This window comes from Martes martes, assembly GCF_963455335.1.
Source record: "Martes martes genome assembly, chromosome: 15".
NCBI lineage: Eukaryota > Metazoa > Chordata > Mammalia > Carnivora > Mustelidae > Martes > Martes martes.
In genome coordinates, this window is record NC_137903.1 from 6,574,844 (window position 1) to 6,596,527 (window position 21,684).

Sequence of the window (21,684 nt, forward strand, 5' to 3'; positions counted from 1 at the left end):
TATATTTTCATTGGCACTGAATATATTTCCTGTCCCAAAGGTCCCTGTGGACTCTGGAGACTGGAACATGCTTCTTTGTACCACGGATATAGAATCAAAGACGGGGGACTCAACCCCAGGGAGCTGGCTTGCTTCTGGTCTCCCTTACTGAACCAACTAGAAGGATTTGCCTCCCTCTGAATACGGTAGCTGCATTTCACTTCTTACCTGCTTGGATTTCTGTGGCCCAAGAACTCAAAATGGCTCCCACTTTGGGACACCAACCACAATGTCTGTTCACGTTGTCTGGAAATTTAGAATTCCTCTGTTTAATAACTTTGGAAGATAAGTCCAGTAGGGTAAAATGAATCACTATAGTTTGAAGACGGGTAAAAGAATGGGCGTAGAATTTGGAACATTCCACATTAATCAGCTCTTCGTTAAAATTTTTAACTAGAAGAAAAATGCAAAGGACTTAGAACAAATTCAACAAGCCCTTCGGGACTGTGTTTTCAGTCAAAATCCTGTGAATGGGCACAACTCTACACAACACAAGTTTCCATGCCGGGGAATACAAGGGAGACCCCACTGGGCTTTGTTGGCACTGAAAACTAGTTGGGAACAGGAACCACACAAAGGAGAATATCTTTTAAATCCCCACAGATATCACTGCGGTACTGAACTACATCCACGCTGTTCCAGTGGTTGGTGCACAAATGAAATTGGACAAAACCAGGGAGAAAGTGTCTCCGTGCACATGTCTGGCAGGAAAATCAAGATTAGGAGAAGGAGAAGAGCTAGAATGGCGGGGGAGAAGGGCAGGGGGGAGGTCAGGGCCCCGGCCACGACCGAGACTGGGACAGGCAGAAATGGAGTTCATGTTGGCTGTTTGGGATGCTGGGACTCAGAGCTCTTAACCCTTCCTGTGTCCATCTCCATGACCCCAGGACTCCTCCACTGCACCCAACACATCCAGGCTCCGCAGAGAGGCAGGAACATGTGTTTGTTTTCCACATGAAGAAGTGGAGATCCCAGACAGGGCTAGAGGTTTCTCCAAAGTCACATAGCCATAGGACTGGAACTCAGGCTCCTAACTCATGGCCAAGTGCACTCTCTTTTGTATGAAGCTGTGCCTCCGATCGCCTGGTCTGCAGGAGGGTGTCAGCCATGATGTTATGTCATCTCTAATAAGTTAAGGAGAATAGGTTCAGGCTGTCCTATTCCGAGCAAGAAGCGTGAGAGGAGGGAAGGAGTTTCAAAGCTGCTCATGGTGGATGCATACGAGGCAGGGATGTGGAGATCGATTTCTCTGAGGCTGGTAGGCAGACTCTCCTCAGTCACAGACCGGGAGAGTCTCAGTCTTCCAGATTTACGCCTGCAGGAGAAGTAGGGTTGCCGATGAGAGCTGTCACCCCCTCTTCTCTGATTGCTTCGCTCAGTCTCCTTGTCTTCAAGGCAAGACCTCCACATAGTCGCTGTTACTGTTCTCTGGGGGGGGGGGGGAGCAGAAGAGCAGCCATGAGGGTCACCATCTAGGAGTCACATGGACCAACCTCACTCAAGGGAAAGAAGACCTATTCCCCCGGCACAGGATGACCTCGATGCCACATCAAGGTGACATCTTCAGGGGCGGACGTATTGCAGGGAGCTCTCCTGGCAAAATAGGGGGTCTCCCGGTAAGTTTAGGCATCCAGGTTTCCCGTTCCAGATGCCTCCACTCACCTGCAGAAAACCTGTGTCTCCCTCTGAGTGAGAACAGCTGAAGCTTATTCTAAGGACGCCAAGGGAAGGGGAGGAAGCCAGCGAGCTGGGGAGAGGATGTCTCCCCTTTACCTACCAGGGCTAATCAAGCATGGGCAGCCGGGGTGGTAAGACTCCCGCCCAGTTCTTAGGAAAGAACTTGAAAGGACTCTCCTCTTGGCATTCATGACTCATTTGTCATTGCTGGACAGGTACGAGCACTGCCCCCACCAGCCTCGGCAGCTCATCTGGGTTTTCCTAAGGACTGTGGCGCACGTGTTGCTGCCCCCTTCTGTGCTTTTGTTCCTGTAAGTTTTGGCGGAACGTGGCCGTGGGATTGCACCTGTAGCTAAATGTGGGGGTGCAGTCCTTGGGCGGGGGCAGGGGGCTGAGAAAGAGCGGCAAAGGAGGGATTGTTATTTTCATCATTAAAAACCCACGCTCGGTTTTGCTGGGAGGCGAGAAGCTCGCTGACGGTCTGCGGGGTGACTTAAGCAGAGGGAGTAGAGTGTGGGGTGATGGCAGGCTTCCTGGAACTCTGCCCTTCTCCCTAGCTAGTGTGTCCTCCCCACCCTCCAGGGATAACTGAAATAAATCCCTCTGCTTTGGAATCAGGCCATTCACGCCATCATGGGAAAACCCGAGTAAACCGTAAATGTCTTAGGAAACCCCTGTTCTATTCAAACCACGTTGTAACTACAGATACTAGAGATGATTTTCTGAGGGCAGGTTTCAAGGGGGGCGGGTAAGCAATTGTGGCTGCTAGTGATACAGCTTGAGGGGCCTCCACGTGGATTCTCTGCTTTCTGATTTACTGGCCATCTCTCATTTTCCTCCATGGCTTAATTCCATTAGGGATATATCGGAAATAATTTGTCCCCTAATACTAAATAAATGAATGCTCAGCAAATATTGAGCAAAACGTAACCATATGAGCCTTGGGGAGGGCAGCGAAGCAATTTTCTCGTTTGAAAAACTTGCCTGCTTGTCCATCTGTTCCCAAGCCTGTGGGTCGCACCGGGTCACAGGATGAGCTTGAGGTCAGCTCTCCCAGAATGCCCCGGGGACCACTCTGGCTCTCCTGACTAGCCAAGCAGAACGCTGCGTGCACTGGCCACCTTCCGGGCTCAAAGGCCTTGCTCCCCAACAAGATCGACATTGCTTTTTGGTGGGTAAAGCTTTTAGAGATAAAACAATAGAACATGGTGTGTATCTGCATAAATTCTACAAAGTCGGCCAGTGAAAGAAATGGAAGTAAGGTTCCTCTCTGACCCCCATGTCAGAGTTTTTACCATAAATACTATCCAAATCTCCATGTCAGAGTTTTCACCGTAAATACTATCCAACCCCCATGTCAGAGTTTTTACCGTAAATACTATCCAACTGTATCTGTGATCTTCTCCATCGCGGGCAGGAGCTGGTTTGCTTTACCGGATGTCCAAGTTGAACCACCAGCCCTTGATCTGGTTTCTCAAAGGTGGAGATCAATTCCTTTAGGTTTGAAAAGAGCATTTTGGGAGCACCTTCCACAGTCTGCCAAGATACAAGGAGGAGATCGCTTGTCACCTTCCACTGTGTGTGCAACGTGACACTTCTCCCAGCAGCGGTCTGAGCCCTCAGAGCAGGGCTGCCTCTGGGCTTGCAGACTGAAAACCAGCAGCGGGCGGTTCCTGCTTAAGAGTTCACACCGATAGAAATACACAGAAACCTTCGTTTTGAAGCCTGGCCCCGACTCGAGCTACTGCAGGTAAAGAGGATTCATCAAGGGAACCCGCCCAGGTCTGCAGTACTGAGTGAGCCCCCATCCTTGGTAAGTGTGTCTGGGACAGTTCTTAGAGCTATCCTGCAGACGGCTGCCCTCTGGGAGCGGATGTCAGATGTGAGCCTGGTTTTCTCAATGATCACTGGGGTTCTCATACAGCTCCATGTCAGTCTGTAGAGAGGGGTGGAAGCCAGAAGGTTCTCGGACATGTGGTGTGGTTAACCTCCATCAGACACGCCGGTGACACAGAAGTCAGCCGCAGGGAGGTTCCATATAAGCTTATCACTTCAACCCTCAGGACAGGTTCTAAGGGCACTGCTACCCCTCCAAGAAATGCCCCGTGTCCGAGTGATAGCTGTTTCCTATGCCTCTCCATTTTGTCCAGACAAGAGAAAAAATGGTGTATTAAGGAATTATCACAATTTCCCAAAGCATGCACGACAAAAGAAAGAGTTTATACGTTGCTTTTTAGAAAACATTTTATGTTGAAATAGTTTCAGACTTGAAGTTGAAAAAATACTTAAAAAATTTTTATACATATCCTTCACCCACATCCCCAATTTTTTAAAAATTCTTTTTATTTTACTGATCTTTTTTTTTTTTTTTTTTTTTTTGACAGCACAAGCAGGGGAAGGGGCAGGCAGAGGGAGAGGGAGAAGCAAGCTCCCTGCTGGGCAGGGAGCCCAATTCAGGGGCTCGATCCCAGGACTCTGAGATCATGACCTGAGCCGAAGGCAGACACTTAGCCAACTGAGCCACCCAGGCGTCCCTCACACTCCAAATGTTAACATTTATATTGTACATATTTGCTTTTCATTTTCTTTTTTTAAATGTACATGTGCATACATGTACAAATATAGGGGTACATACACATACTCTTTTTAAAAAATATTTTGAGATTAAGTGCGGACATGATAAGTCTTTAACCCTGAATATGTCAATATTTCCCAAAAAGCAGGAACATTCCATATCCACACTAGAGTGATTAAAATGAGGAAATTAATCTTGATGTAGTTCTATGTACTAATCTACAGACCTTGCTCAAATTTTGTCAGTTGCCTCAATAATGTCTTTTGTAAGAAAAGAAAAATTACACACACACCAACACGTAGATACACTTATATGTGTGTGTGTGCGTGCTTGTGTTTGGGGATCATGGTATATTCTAATTTCTTTTCGATATTGACAATGAACGTTAGCATACTGAAGATTCAGAGAAATCTGGCAGTGAAAAATTTGCTTAACCTCACCTCCAAGTGTTTCAAAAATATTATTTCAGGATCTGCCATTAGTAAAGATTCAGTTAATCTTATTATACTCTACTTCCAAGCCATAGAAATCATTTCAAAACAGAAAGTGTTTTCTGCTTAATTCTCAATAAACCAGAAAAATTAAAGAAACCCCTAAGGCTGCCCGTGGAGTGATGATTCCCTTTGTATTTTCATGGACCGTGGAGCTCACTTGTCTTCCTACACGCTCAGACTACTCCCCACCTTCCTGTTCCAGCCCGCCCTGGTCACTCTGTCATCGTCTCACTGGAGTGGCCTCTCCTTTAGTCCAGGTTGGTGCATTTGACCCCTGGGAAAGCCAGGGTCTACACATCTGAATAATAGTCTTGAATTCTAGTCAAAAATTCTTCCCATTTCTCTCAGAGAAAGATAAAGTTTACTACAGATCTGACTCTAAACTGTATGTTGCTTCCCTTTTTACAATGCCTCTCCATGGCCACGTCTCAGGTTCAAGAGATGATCTCAGGTTCTCCCCCAATCTTTCATAGCTGCTATTACAAGAGTTCTCGTACAGTCTTACCTGTATATTGTAAAACCCACGTCTGTCTTTGAAGATTCGATATGTGTAGACAAAATTTTTAAACCTGTGGAAAGATGACTGTGTGAATTGTCATGTTCTCATATGCAAAACCAAATCACCTCTACCTACAACTCTATTTTCCATGCAATGCCTTTGGCAATCTTGGGTCCCCCAAAGAAACTGATCATTTTCAGGCATTCTCATCTGTGGGAATTTGAAAGAGACAAAGGCTTGGAAACGGGGACCTTTATTCTGATCATGGAAGTCTGGGCTTGTAGCAAAGAGGGTCAGGAGGGAGAATTTACTATTTCCATGGTCTTGGTATTCTCTCTAGTTTTTTCACTCAGCTCTAAGTTGATACAACATAACGCTTGATCTTAGCCAAAAGGCTGAGAAGCGATAAGTTGATACAACGTAAAAAACACTATTGAGCCATTCCTGTATTGCTTACTAAATGACATGTCCTTGAACTTGATGGAGACAGTTAGTGTTAATTAAAACAGAATATTGCGAATTTTGCCCGAGGAAATGATGTATTGTTCTCTTGATCTTCATTGGCACCCTTGGTTAAGTAATCTAACCAGAATCCAGAATCCAGATAATAGACCCAATCTAGCAAGTTCCAAAGCACAACATAGCATACATACGTTACCACATTGGCATTCCAAGATGCCATTAGTTGTAAGGGATCAATTTAACAATAGCTTCCCAGGAGGAACATGCATGCATTAAATGTCTCTGTCAACTGTTTAACGTGTTCTGATTCCCCAGAAATATTAAAGTGTAAAAAAAAAAAAACAAAAAAAAAACAAGAGATACTGACATGAGGCTCAGATTACCTGATGACCTGCCCATGACCCCCCGTGCACCCCCTCCCCAGGGCTTGCACCGATGCCAAAGAATCATTTGTCTGAATTGGGAATTTAGAATCAACTTAGAGCTTTAAGGTACAGAAGATTTGATCACTGGTTGCCTGGAGGCTTTGACAATTGACTTCAAATCCCCACCCTTTTTGTGGGGGTTCCCGAGGCCAGAATAAGCCAGTGGGTGTCCCCAAGTCACATTGCAAGCAACAAAACATTTCACATGAGACCTTATCCACATGGAAGAGGCCTCAAAAATTTCTTTTCACAGTGGTATCATTCCAGTAGAGATCCAAGTGAGGTCCACACATTGCATTTGGCTGATCCCATAGTTCTTTGAAACCCAACTATCATGTGTTTAATTCTTAAATGACTTCATTTTTAGTTACGTCCTTCTATTATCAACTAAGAAAATCTGCACCAGAGGAGTGTGGAAGACTAAAACCAACGGAGGTTCTATCATTAACCAGTCCAAAAGCCATCTACTTCAAGTTCTAAAGACAGACATTGCTCAAATATCATTTCTTTTTTGTTTTGTTTTGTTTTGTTTTATTTATTTATTTGAGAGAGAGCACAAGCAGGGAGAGCAGCAGGCAGAGGGAGAAGCAGGCTCGCCCCTGAGCAGGGAGCCTGAAGTGGGGCTCGATCCCAGGACCTGGGGATCGTGACCCAAGTTGACGGCAGATGCTTAACTGACTGAGTCTCCCAGGCACCCCGAATATGATCTTTTTCTTTGCAAAGCATTTAAAATGAAAAAAACAAGCCACGTTGCAATAGTGCTTGACAAAGAAATTGATTTATTGAACTTGTGATACCTACATGTCCTTATTTTGGAATGTTGAGGGGGAAAAAACTCTATCAGAGATTACATAGCAGTGAGATGAGTATCTACTTTATCGGGCTATAGTGGCACTGGGTAAACATAAAAATTTGTTTTTTAATGTCCCCTGTTCCAATTATTATTTATAAACCCTGCTTATAAAATTTGTAAAAGAAACAGGGTTTTTCAGCATGCATTTGCACTAAACATGCATAAAAAGACCCGGCTTACCCTAGGTCTTCACCCCATCACCAGGGGTAACGGGGGAGCCTTTCCTGACCAATGCTCACAGTCTTGCCTCCACTGTGCCTCGAACCTCCGGGGCTCCTCTCATCACCCTCAGTCCCTGCTGTCATCATTAGAGGAAGCCCAGTCTTGCAGGTCATGAGCCTGTTCTCTAAACACCCCTGTCACCTTCTTGCTCTAAGAGAAACTGGCTCTGCTCCAGGATACAGCCTCCCCTGTCCCGTGTACAAGGCTGCTTCTTTCTCCCGAAGTCCCCTCCCTGCAGGGCCTGGAGGGGAGGCCAGTTTTCTTGTTGTCGGGGCTCTTCTGGGTTGTTGCCCTCTTGCCTCCAAACCCAGTGCTTTCCATGGTAGTAGGTGATGTCGCCTACTACCCCTCTCTGCTGCGGCGTCTCCTGCCCCGGCTTGTTGCCACTCATTTCTCTAGGGTTCAGCTCTCAGCTCACAGTCACTGTCTTCAGAGCTACTCCTGCCTAAATCTCTGGCACCTGCAGTCCATATGTACACTACCCTTCAGCGTTCCAGGTCCTCAGGTCCTCGGACTTTCTCCCCCAGTGGGCTCGTCCTGCACCTACGTCAACCCCTCACTCTGTGTTCACAACCAGGATGGTGGGGCCCAGGGCAAAATGAAAACAGAAGGGCCCTTGCTAACAAATGGTTAGGTGGCGCCGGGGTGGCTCAGTCGGTTAAGCATCTGCCTTTGGCTTGGGTCATGAACCCAGGGTCCTGGGATCGAGCCCCATGGTGGGCTCCTGGCTCAGCAAGGAATCGGCTCAGCTCTGCTTCTGCCTCTGCCCCTCCCCCCCCCAGGCTTGCTCGCTCTCTCAAATAGATAAAATCTCAAAAAAAAAAAAAAAAGGATGTACTTAAAAAACAAAACAACCCCCAAACCCCCATAATGTTTAGAAATTTTGAGATGGTGACAGCAGAGTATTGAAGCCCTGTGAACGCTCGGCTCTGGGCAACTGCATGGGTTGTAAGTCCTGAACGCAGCCCTGCTTATAACTTTGAGCTTGTGGTTGCCCGTACCTGCAACCTACCGTGAATGTCACACATCCCACTCTCTGGCCCCCACGCCCAGGTCCTTTCCTCCATTCGCTGACCCCATCAGTCCCTTGACCACAGAGCCTCTGGTCCTCTGGCCTTACCACCTTCCACTGTTCTCGCTCGCCTGTCCTCATTCCCTTGGCATGCTGGCCGGGTCTCACTTTCAGTTTGAATTGCTCTGGGGCCTCCAGGCAATCACTGACATCTCCGTTCCCTCAGCAGTGAGTGTACCCGGTCCCCTTTCTTCAGAAACCCGGAATGCCTCACTTCACTGATGACTTCCCAGAGATTGAAGCAATCAGAAGGGAATTCCCAGACTCTGAGCTGCCACGGCTCTTGTCCTGGGCGCTCACATCCTCAGCCTTCAGAACCACGCACAAACGTTGCCTGCCACTCTCTGGCGCTAATCCCTCTTCCACTGAAGACTGCCCATTGTCATCTGTTCAAGGACTTAGTTCTAGCAATTTCTTCCTCTCTCTCTCTCTCCGATGTCGTTAATTATTATTCTTTACCCAACAGCCAGGGTAGCCCTTATCCAAACATACGAATCAGATGTTTTTTGACTTATAGAGCTTTATTAACTTTCCCCACTTGTTCAAAAGATTTTCCCATACAGATAAATAGCATAAATATTTGCAATCTACTTGCAATCGATTTGCTTTTGATTTTAGCATAACGTATTTTGTCATTGATTCTTATTTCGTCTAATGTTTAATAAATGTCTTTAAGTTGTGTGCCCCCAAAAATGTGAGTCAAGTCATGTCCCTCCCTTGCACAAAAATATGCTTGATTTTTTTTTTTAAGTTTTAAGTTTTCTTTAAGAGATTACTTGTAAGTAATCTCTACGCCCAACATAAGACTCAAACTCATCACCCTGAGATCAAGAGTTGCATGCTCTTCCAACTGAGCCAGTCAGGCACCCCAAATCTGGTCAATTTAAAATAAGAAAAATAAGAATGGGGTGTGTGTATGTGTGTGTGTGTGTGTGTGTGTGTGTGGCAGACGGCAGGCGGTGTTTCTGTATCAACGGGTCTCAAATCTTATAAAGCTGTAATTAAGACAGTGAGAACGAGTTCCAGGGCAGAAAAGATATTAATGGGATAACACAGAGAGCCCAGAAACGGACCCATACATGGCTGAAAACTTGGTATATGACAGAGCTGACACAGCGGATCAGTGAGGAGGGATGGACTATTTGTTAAATGGTGATGGTAATGTCTTAATGTGGAAGTAAATAAAATTGGATCCCTACTTCACGTTCTGATTGAAAACAAAACAGTGAGCTCAGGAGAAGGAAGTGTAAGCGAACAACTTCATGACCTTGAGTTAAGGAAGGAGCTCTTACATCACCAAAAGTACGAGCCCTAAGAAAAGATTAATAAACTCACTATGTTAAAATTAAAACTTCCAATTATCAAAATGTATTATTAACAGAGTGAGAAAGTCCACAGATGGGGAGAAATCACCACAGCACTACCATATGAGAACGTTAATGTACCTTTAAAAAAAGGGTGATGAAATGTCTAATAAACACATGAAGAGACGTCTTCCTTCACTATCAATCAGGGAAACGCAAATTAAACCACAATTAGATATCATTTCATACCAGATTGGCAAAGACATGAGAGTTTACTCATGGAAGATACTGGCCGTGATGTGAAGCTATCGAAGGTTCTACATACAACTAAGGGGGATGTAATTAAATACCAATGTCTTGGGGAACAATTTGGCAAAGTTTACAAAAGCTGAAATGCATACAACCTGTAAGCCCAAATGTGCAGTTTTTGAGATTGGCAGTATTGGCACAAAAGTGACAATGCCAATATTATATTCTTTATTTAAAAAGCAAAGATCGGAAAATGAAATATTTAATAGATTTAAACAGCTTTACAATCTAAAAATCATAAACAGCTTTACAATCTAAAAATCATAAATTTAAAGTATTAAGTAAAAGTATAAATTAATGAAAATACATAAGGTAACTATATGTTTTGTAATATAAGCTATTGTTAGATTAGATTCACTGGGGCACCTGGGGGGCTCAGTCAGCTCAGCGTCTGGCTCTCGCTTTCAGCTCAGGTAGTGATCTCAGAGTCTGGGATCGGAGCCCCATGTCAGGCTCTGAGCTTGGCGCAGAAGCTGCTTAAGATTCTATCCTCTCTCCCTCTCCCACTGCCCCTTCCCCACCTCTCTTTCCCTCAAATAAATAAATAAAATTAATTAATTGACATACAAGAACCAACCACTCCAAATGCTCCAAACCTTATTAAATTTTCACTGATAATGAAGAATTCAAAGTAAAATAGGTTTTTTTAGTACAATTTTGATGTGGAAGAAGGGAAGGAGAGAGGTAGGGATGGCGGGAGGGGAGGGAAGTAGGCAGGGAGGGAAGGTGAATCAGTGTGGTCCTCCCTGAGTTCTGAGGGCTTTTTACGCAAGTTTTTTCCCATCCACTGGAAAAGCATTATTTGTTGATAAGGTTTGGGGAAGGCTAAGGCTGCAGAGTTTCAGCGCACTGAATACTTTCCTCTGATTTGTTTACCTTCAAGCAATCTCATCCCTTGTTCTTCAATTTGAAAAAAAAAATCTGTTTTGAAACTTTTGGATCTTTATAGAAGTTGGTATCTTTTTACTGAGAGCAGAGTTTGCCACTTGAGCCGTTCGTAATGTCAGTGGTTGCGTTTCTAAGACTCTCCATGCTCACAGGCCACTCTGAAATGGTCTTTATCCAAACATAAACACAAAAACAAAACAAACAGTTGAAAAGGGCTCAACTGTAATTCTAGCGTAGCTGACACAGTGTTATCTTAGTTCCAGGCGTACCGTATAGTGAGTCAACACTTCCGTGTGTCACCGGGTGGTCATCACAAGAGCCCTCCTTCATCCCCATCACCTGGGGACTGTCCCCCCATCCCCCCCAACCCCCAGTGATCAGCAGTACGTTCTCTAGAGTGAAGAGCCTGTTTCTTGGTTTGTTTCTTCCTTCCCTTTGTTTGTTTGTTTTGTTTCCTAACTTCCACATCGGAGTGAAATGGAACCATATGCCCACAAGATCGGTTGCAGATAATTCATACCAACTTCAGTTGTGATAGTTCTGGTTGAGTAAACAGATTGTGATGTCTCCCTGGAATGGAATACCAATGAGAGGCATGAACTCTGGCGCGTGTAACTGTACGGATGAATCTCAAAGTAATCACTCTGGGCGATAGAAGTCGGACTAAAAGGGCTACTACTTTATGATTTGATTTACGTTACAAATTCTGGAAAACACGTAGGAATCTATAGTGCCTGAAAGTAGGTGATGCTGTGTTGGGGCCTTGGCGGGTGGTGTGGGGAGGGAAGTTCACAAAGGGGCACGAGGGTGTTTTGGAGGTGATGGAAATGTTCATTATTTGGGCTGTGGTGATGGTTTCATGAGTGCAGGCAAATGTCAAAATTCATCAAATTGTACACTTTTTATTTTATATTGATGATTCCTCAATAAAGCTATAAAGACCATGGCAGAAAAAGGTATATGAATAGAATTTATATTTGCTCTAATACAGAAACCAAATTTAAGTTCATTTTACATATATGATTCTCACTGTTTTCACGGTTCATCTTGGCGTTAGAGAGAAAACAAATATTTCCTATATTTGCTGTTGGGGCCTTAGTAAATATGCCATATCTTGACCTCCAGCATGAGAGTGACCCATGGTGAGGATGGCTCTGGACAGGACAACAAGGAAAGAGGTCCGGACAGGCACTCAATTATTTCTAAGGTTTATAATACTTGGTGTATTGAGATACCTGCTTTCTTGGCTATCCCATGGAAATCTTCAACCCCATTTAAATGTGAGAAATACACAGGGCTTATAAAGCCCATTTTAAAATCTTCGGCATAACCTTTTAGTTGAGATGGAAATTTTCAGCTGGAGAAGATCAGAATGGGGTGCCTGGGTGGCTCAGTCACTTAATCGTCTGCCTTTGGCTCAGGTCATGATCCCAGGGTCTGGGATCGAGTCCTGAATTGGGCTCCCCGCTCAGCGGGGAGCCTGCTTCTCCCTCTTCCTCTGCCCCTCCCCCTGCTTGTGCTCTCTCTCTCTCTCTCTCAAATAAATAAATAAACAAACAAATAAATAAATAAATAAATAAAATATTTAGAAAAGAAAGAAAAAGCCAGAATGCAGCTTTTCTGAGTTTCTGCCTATCTTTGAATTGCTTTACTCTTTCCAGTGGGGCTTAGCCTTACAAATGGCCATCACGCGAGGCTGTGTTCAGGGGTCTCGGTGTCCTTGCTCCGTTCATGACGAGTCCACAACTAGCAGACTACCTCACGTTGTCACCAGTGAGGCAGGGAAACATCTTCACATTCAAGTCTGTAGTTTTATTTTAAACCGGACGTTAAAAGGTCAGTTGAAGGAAATGGAACTTTCGGCCCTATGATGACAACTGGGTAGTCTGTGTTTCTCTGGGCCTTGAAGCAAGTGTGAAACACGCATCAATAAAAAGTGTTTTAAGACTTTTGACTTCCGGCCTTCTCACTCATTTTGACTGGACTGTGCCTTGGGACAACCTTTTATGCTGCTAATTGGTGAAGGTGTGTTAAAATGTTAAAAATTCTAAGATTTTATCCTAAGGAGAGAGTTGGGCAAACTTGCAAAGATGTATGCACAAAAATGTTAACTATCTCAAGTTACATTGGGTCCATCGGACCGAAGTGCAAATAACCTAAATGTATGATTATGTACCAGTTATGACAGATCCCAGCAATAAAATAGTAAGCAATCACGAAAAGATGATGTGTATTGGCTTTCTTTGATGTTACCAACAATGCACTGACAAAAAAAAATTCGCAAACCGTCGCGTGTAATAAACTGGGGCGTAGAGAACAGTCTAGAAGCGCATATACTGAAATATTAGAAATAGTCATTTTCATGTGGAGAAACTGAAAACATTTCTGCTTTCTTTTGAAAAGGTGGCTTTTTTTGGACCTTTCCCTACCATGGATTTTTCTAAAATAATAAAAACGTTTGAAACATCTTTTTCTCTGTGAGCTCTAGAGTCTTTCCAAAGATCTCAGAATCTGAGAGACACCCTCCCCAGGGATCTCCCACTCGACCTTCCTAATGCTGTGTCCTCCCAAGCGAGGGCACTTGGCAAGTCACAGCCCAGATTCTTCTTCCCACCTGTGGCCTGCTGCTGGCTACAGAAAGTCCCCCTGCCCCTCAGACCCACAGCTCAGGCCCTTGAATCTCCCCACATCTACTCTGTTTTGACTACTGATTCTAAAGGCAGACCCGGTTTCAGCTTCTAACACTCACCAAGTCACACTGCAGAGAGAGTGGTTTGGCACGTTGGCGTTTTCTATCAGGCTCTGAGATCAAGTCACATTTCCTGTCCACATTTACCACAGAGCTTTCTGTTCAATACTATCTGCTGCTGGGCCACCTCTCCGCATGACTTTATTTCTAAACTTCCCCATAATGTTTTTGTTTAGGTCTGTGAGAGCACGGACGTTGGGATGTTGCCATATGAATGCAGCGAAGGAGATGGGGCCGCCCAGGTTCTGGGAGCAGAATGGCAGGCCTCCACAGATCAGGGTCTGCTGCCAAGCCCTCAAGTCCCCTGCTTGGGTGCGTCGTAACACAGTTCCAGGGTCACAACCTTGAACACATTTCAGCGGCCCTGGGGACATCGGTAAGAGGGGTCGTAATGACATACTGCCAAGTTGGGCTTGGACAATTGTTTAATAAGAAGCTCCTGTTTCTTTCCCCACAAAGTAGGGATAATGTCACCTACTAGACACGGCTTCGCAAAGAGTCGATGAGATAAGGAATGCGACCTGCTGACCAGTGTTTGGCTCAGAGGAACGCACCTTCATGGTGGCTCTGAATGCATAGATTCGGGAAAGAAGGCTAATTCTGGTGTTGCACATCGTTTTGGCTTTGCTCACATAAGGTTGTGTATCAAAGCATGGATTGCTCTGTGTGACCTTTCCTGTGTGACCCACCTTGCAGTAGCCTCTCTGTCCCTCCCTGTACCATGATCCTATTTGGTTTTCATCATCTTGTTTCCTCTTGCTGAAATGTGTGTTCAGGAGGGCAAGCCTGCTGCCTGTACTATTCATCACTCTTTCACCAGTGCCTAGAACCGTGTCTGGAGCATAAGAGGTGCTTGGTCTATGCTCGCTGAATGAATACCTAAAGGTACTGTTATTCATCCTCCAGGTCCCAGTTCTGTCCAGGCGCTCCACAGCTCACTGAGGGCTCCCTCCCTGCTCTCAGTCCCCATACGCCCCGATGAGAGTGCAGTCATCAGCATGCACTCTATGGTACTTTATTTTCTTTTTCCATTAATTTCTTTATTTTCCCCACTAGGCTTTGAGCTATGTTGAAGGCACCAATCAAGTGCCTAGCATAGTGCCTGGCATATAAGAGACTTTCAATATTTGTTGAACCACTAGTTCAATTAGTTGTTCAATTAGTGGAACAACCAGGTCTGTACTGAGCTGTGTGATCATTTCACAAGGATCATGCTAAGGCCCATTTCGATGGGAGCCATTGGACCTGAGCCTTAAGCCTGGGGGTACCTGAAACGTGTCTGCCTTTCAGGGACATGGGCAGGGAAGAGGGTGAGGCCTGATTATAGGCAGATGGCCCCAAATATGTATTCTTCCCTCTTCATTTGATTTTTTAAACTATTTTTCACCTCCCTTAGTGACTTGCGCTCTAGAAGAACACATAAGCTGGGTTGATACTCCACAAAATAGTTGAAAATAAATATTGATTTTTAAAAAGAATTCCAGTAGAGACTACCCACCCTGAGGTCTGGATCAAGGTCTCCTGTCTTTATGATATCCTTGCAACTTCGTTTCCCATTCCGGCTGCTTGCCCCGCCATCGCTAATTCCTCACCATCTCCCACCCAGAAGCACAACCACCGTCATCTGTCCCCTTTGGTGCATCCTCCATACATCAGATTGCATCCCTAAATCTCCCATTGGGAGTTTGGAGGGTTCTAGTCTTGTCACTTGCCTGCTTGGGAACCAGCTACATCTCCCTGCTGTCTATGGACTCATTCTTCTCAGACCCAATTAAAAAAAAAAAAAAAAAGCTGGTTTCCAAGCTACCTTTCAGGAACCCTGTATGATTCATGGGTGCTTTCAAACGTCCTGCCTATAGACCTCTGTTCCTGCTCCCTTCCCTCCCTGACATGCCTTCTATCCCACTTCCATGTGATCAAATCTTACCTCTCTTCCAGGTCCCAGCTCAAATACCATCTCCTAAGAAGACTCTCCTGCTCGTATTTTCTCTTCAATTTGTATAAAACTGTCTCTTCTTAAATTTATATTTTACTCTTTTTAAATTGATTTACATGCTTTGGATCTCCTTGGGGAAAAAAAAAATGCAGGTTCCCTATTGAAATTCCCCTGGCTCCTAGCACAGCGTTTGAATAGATTAGCAGGGATTCACTACTTTTTTGTACACTTTTTTTTTTCGTTACAAAAGTCATACATGCACATAAAAAACATTTAAACAGTGTAAAGTTATCAAATGAATACATCTGCCACTTCTCCCCCAAGTCACCCTTTCTCAATTTCCTAGCTGTAACCACTATTGCAAGTCTCTTACCTGCCTCCTAGAAATTGTGTAAGAATATGCAAGGATTCGGGCATACCTTTTTTTTTTTTTTTTTTTTACACAAATGGGATCACGTTTTACATCTTGCCTTTTTCTTACCATAGATATTGGAGGTTTTTTCATACCATATATAGATTTACCCAATCTTATTAATCAATTTGCACATTCTCATGTTGTCATAAGTAAGATAAAGTAGGCTATTATTTAAAAAAATCCTTTTTAAAAGGTGTTTTTAAAAAAAATCTTTTAAAGTAATCTCTACACTTGGAGTTCCTGGATGGCTAATCGGTTAAGTGTCTGCCTTCAGCTCAGGACTCTGATCCCAGAGTCCTAGGATCAAGCCCCATGTCGGGCTCCCGGCTCAGCGGGGTATCTGCTTCTCCTCTCCCTCTGCTGCTCCCCTGCTCATGCTTAGTGTCTCTCTCTCTCTCTGTGTCAAATGAATAAATGAAATCTTAAAAAAAAAAAAAGAAAAACTAATCTCTACACCCAACAGGGACTCACACTCACAATCGCAAGGTCAAGTGCCGCACGCTCTACCAACTCAGCCAGCCACGGTAGGTTTATTTATTCACTAATAGTGAATTTGGGGTCAAAGGTTACATCCATGAATTTTATATTTGGGTCATATTGCCATTTGAAGAGACTGTGTGCACCTGTGCAATGGTGTCTGCTTCCTGGCACCCTAACTTTGTCTGAGTATTTCCATAGTTTTAATTCTTGCCTATTAAACATTTAAAAATAATATCTCATTGTTCTTCCAGTTTCTATTTCTCTAGTTATGAGTGAGATCTAGCATTTTTCTTTCTTTCTTTTTCACTTTCTCTTTCCAAGAATCTCCTTCTCTTTCCCTTTCCTTAGTTTTGTATTGACTTTTAAAAACACTTATCTGTCTATGAGGTTCACTTGTCCGTCAGTTTGCTGATAGTCTTTCAAGTTGTTTTTATCAGCAGGGTTTTTTGGTTTTTTTTTTTTGATAGTGGTCAGATTCATCAGATTTTTCTTTTTTGGCTTCTGAGCTTTACCTCCTGCCTAGAAAGGCCCTTCTCAGCCCCAGGCATATATTTTTAAAGTTCATCATTTCTTCTTAGTACGCATGATTTCATGTTTAAAAAAAATAACTTGTGCATTAGAACCATTTCAAATTAATTTACTGCAAGAAGAAAGGCATTCAGGTGTATTTTTTTTTTTCAAAATGACCAGTCAAGCACCCAACACCATTCATCGTTGTTCAACATCGTTGATGAGAAACATGCTTTTAAATCATATGCTAAATTCCAATGTATTTGGCCTTACTTCTATCAGATTCTGTATTCTATCCCACTGATCTGTCAGCACCAAACTCCTTTTCTCTTGAAGTTTTTTTTTTTTTAAGATTTTATTTATTTATTTGACAAAGAGAGACAGCACAAGCAGGAGAAATAGCAGAGAAAGAAGGAGAAGCAGACTCCCCGCTGAGCAGGGAGCCAGATACAGGACTCGATCCCAGGACCCTGAGATCATGAGCTGAGCCAAAGGCAGACGCTTCACCAGCTGAGCCACCCTGGCGCCCCTAAGATTTTATTTTTATGTAATCTCCACATGTTAGGCGGGCCTCCAACCTACAACCCCCAAGATCAAGAGTCACATGTTCCATTGATTGAGTCAGCTAGGCACCCTTAGTCCCTTCTTTTTTTTTTTTTTTTTAAATATTTTATTTATTTATTTGACAGACAGAGATCACAAGCAGGCAGAGAGGTAGGCCGAGAGGGGGCAGGGAAAGCAGGCTCCCTGCTGAGCCGAGAGCCTGATGTGGGGCTCGATCCCAGGACCCTGAGATCATGACCCTAGCAGACTGCAGAGGCTTAACCCACTGAGCCACCCAGGCGCCCCCCCCCCTTAGTCCCTTTTTAAAAATAAAAAATATTTTGGGGCACCTGGGGGGCTCAGTGTGTTAAAGCCTCTGCCTTCAGCTCAGGTCGTGATCCCAGGGTCCTGGGATCGAGCCCTGCATCAGGCTCTCTGCTCAGCAGGGAGCCTGCTTCCCCCTCTCTCTCTGCCTGCCTCTCTGCCCACTTGTGATCTCTGTTTGTCAAACAAATAAATAAAAAATCTAAAAATAAAAAAATATTTTTGGCTATTCTAGCAGGGTCCTTGTGTTTCATGTCCCACCTGAATAAACTTTATGATCCTTGATGAAAACTTTAAAAATTCTGTTAATCTTTTTTATTGGAAACATACTGATTTTATAGATTAATTGTGAAAAACTGATATGCTTCCAAATTGAGTCCCTAATTTCCTGTACATCTTCTAGCGAGTTCCCCAGTAGGTACTGAAGTTTTCTTGCTACAAACCTTACACATTTCATATCCCTTTATTCCTGAGTATTATTATTATTTTTTGCTCATGTCAATGACAAGTTTTATTATGCTTTCTCACTGGTTACTGTTTTTTTAAATGAAAAAGATATTGATTTTAATTTGAATTTTATAAGCAGATACTGTTAATTGAATGTTCTTAAATTTACTTTTTAAGTGTTTTTTTCAATTAAATCTTAGATTTCACAGACATAAAATCATGTCAATTGCAAATAATAATTTTGCCTTTTCCTTTTCTATTTTTACCTTTATTTCCTTTGGCTAATTACACTTGCTCATCTCTCCTGGAAAATGCTCCCTAGTAGTACTGGTAATGAATATCGTCGGCTCATTTATGATTTAAGCAGCGATTTCCCTATGCTCTACCCGGCCTTTGGTTAAGAAAGTATCTATCTAGCTTTGTATGACTAAAAGTGTGCAAGTGCGTGTGTGCATCTATATGTGTGTGCATTTAATTGAAGGATGGATGTTGAATTTTATCTAACACCTTTTAAGCAAATTTGAGTGAGTTATGCAGTTTGTCAACTTTGACCTGCTAATACCTAATTAAACTACTAATTTACCCAATGTGGAACCATCCTTGACTTCTTGGAATGGACTGAACTTGAACATGGTGTATTTTCTCCTCTAATGTGTTACTGGCTTCTGTTTTGTTAGTAATTTCTTGAAAGTGGATATTAATTGAAATTGAAATTGGTCTATAGTTTTCTTTTGTGCATATGCCCTTATTAGAGAAAAAAAAATGTTTTACCTTCATGCGTAGGAACTGAGGGAAGAAAATAGAGAACAGAAGATAAACAACTCCAGCTAAAAATGGGTAAAGAATGTGATTGCGCGGGGCGCCTGGGTGGCTCAGTGGGTTAAGGGCTCTGCCTTCGGCTCAGGTCATGGTCTCAGGGTCCTGGGATCGAGCCCCACATCGGGCTCCCTGCTCTGGCGGGGAGCATGCTTCCTCCTGCCTCTCTGCCTACTTCTGATCTCTCTCTCTGTGTCAAATAAATAAATAAAGCGTTTTTTTTTTTTTAAAAAGAATGTGATTGCGCAACTCTCAAAAGAAGAATTACCAACGGCTAAAAATATGTATGAAAACACCTTCATCATCGCTGGTAACGTGAAAATTCCAACTACTAACCCCTTCAGACTACCTTCCTTTCACCTGCATCCCTGGTATCCTACAACAAAGGAAAGGGATCTCTCTGCCTATTCTGTTAGTCACAACAGTCCTTTTTGTCCTCACTCTCAGAAGCACTGACGCATATTCATAGACACACTTCGGTTTTAATTCCCTTAGCAGGCAGAAGAAAAATTTCAGTGATCTCTCCAAAGAGAGCATTTAAAGATAGTAGGTTCCCACTGATACCTGTTCAAGATTGTTTTCTTTCTTTTTAAATTTTTTAATTTTTTAAAAGATTATTTATTTATTTATTTATTTGACAGAGCGAGAGAGAGATCACAAGTAGGCAGAGAGGCAGGCAGAGAGAGAGGAGGAAGCAGGCTCCCTGCTGAGCAGAGAGCCCGATGCGGGGCTCGATCCCAGGACCCTGAGATCATGACCTGAGCCGAAGGCAGAGGCCTTAACCCACTGAGCCACCCAGGTGCCCCTTTTTAAATTTTTTAAAAGATTTTATTTATTTATCTGAGAGAGAGAGAGAGAGAGAGTGCAGGAGTAGGGGAAGGAGCAGAGGGAGAAGGAGAAGCAGACTCCTGGCTGAGCAGGGAGCCCAACATGGGGCTCAATTCCAGGACCCTGGGATCATGACCTGAGCTGAAGGCAGACACTTAACCAACTGAGCCACCCAGGTCCTCCCCGCCGCCACATTTTCTAAATGGGACTAAACAAGCTCCTTCAGCAAAGGGGTTCTTGAACTTCATACAGAACTCTTTGGAAATGCCAGATGCATTTTTTTTTGCCAATTTTTTTTTAAATTTTAATAAACATATAATGTATTTTTATCCCCAGGGGTACAGGTCTGTGAATCGCCAGGTTTACACATTTCACAGCACTCATCATAGCACACACCCTCCCCAATGTCCATATCCCCACCGTGCCAGATGCATTTTAACACAAGCAAGTCGTTGGAGAAATCCGGGTCTGTTTCTTCATCTAGAAAATGCTTATGCCGGCACTGATAAGCTATAAGAAGGATAAAAGGAAATGATGCATGTGGAAGCGCTTTATGAACCTAACACAATTTGAAATCATACTGTAAGTGTCACAGATGGAACTGGCAGAACATACGCGAATACCTAGTCTCTCTCTCAGATAAAAATTTCGTAAAGGACATCGAGCCTTTTCCATAGCAACTGAGCTGACCTGTCGAGGCACCTTCTCTCCATCCCCCGACCTTCATGCTTCCTGAAGCCCTTGGCTTCGTCGCTATACCCCGCGCCCTGCCCTGCTGCAGAGGGTCCTGCTGGGGCGGCGTTTGCTCCCGGGAGAGAAGGGCAGGTGGCAGAGCTGGGACAGACCCACTCCTTGCACGCTCGCCCAGCACCGCCTCGCTTTTTTTCATTCTGCTCATTGGGGCCGCAAGGTCAGAGCGCAGCACAACTTCTTTTGCGTTCAACTATCAGGACCACACTCGGGGTAGGGTTCAGAATGTGTGGAGGTTGAGCCTACTCACGAGACACAGAGGCACAGGACTCCCGGCATGGACTCGCTGTCCCTTATCAGGAAGTTGCCGTCTATCCCGTCCTCCAGCAGCAGGGCCTCACAGTCTTTCTTGGACAGAGGGCCGTGGTAATAGGGTAGATCCATGGGGAGCCTGCTGGGAGCCCTGTAATCCATCCCCAAGTTCAGGGCTGGCTCCGAGGAGGGAACTGGAGGAAGGAGCCTCGGGGAGCCTGGAGAGGCTGCTCTTCCGCTGGCTGGTAGGAGTGAGACGAGGCGGTTCTGCGGGACTCAGAGAGTTTTGCAAGATTCAGGAAGTGAGAAGGGTGGGGTGATGAAGTGACCACACATGTCAGCCTGTAAATGACCCTAGTGTGATTCACAGAAGTATGTGAGAGCAGTTTGAGCCACAGTCTCCTCCGCGATGTCGATGGCGGGGGCTGAAGGGCTGACACTGAGGTACCCTGACCTGGGTTGCAGCCCTGTATAGCACCATAAATCCATTTTTTTACCTTCTCTGGCAGCTGGTGTTCCTTTCAGAGAGCACCCCACTGCTTTTTGCTGTGATGGATGCCCATGGCCTGCTGAAGCTGCCTCTGATTATGCTCTGCTAAACTTAAAAAGCAGGTGCTGGAGAAGTGCACAGATGCTGAATGAGTCCATGTATGTCCTGATGTAATGGAACAATTGAAAAGGTAGGACTTCCACGGGTCAAATGGCATGAGCAATGGAAGATGTTCTTTTCCCAAAAATGGGAATAGAAAGCAATTGAGCACGATGGGGGAGGACAGCCCGTCCCTGGCTGAGGCTCCTAGCCATTGATGAACAAG

General features: G+C 44.3%; 1 protein-coding gene across 1 annotated transcript; it reads right to left on the minus strand.

The window, feature by feature from the left end:
- Nucleotides 1-1,429: 1,429 nt before the first annotated feature.
- Nucleotides 1,430-21,031, minus strand: SH2D1B (SH2 domain containing 1B; the record flags this gene model as incomplete). The annotated part of the gene is made up of 4 exons (XM_080825067.1): nucleotides 1,430-1,467; nucleotides 3,087-3,252; nucleotides 5,291-5,354; nucleotides 20,868-21,031. The coding sequence occupies 4 exons, from the start codon at nucleotides 21,029-21,031 to the stop codon at nucleotides 1,430-1,432; spliced, it is 432 nt and encodes a 143-aa protein (XP_080681193.1).
- Between the last annotated feature and the right edge of the window lie 653 nt (nucleotides 21,032-21,684).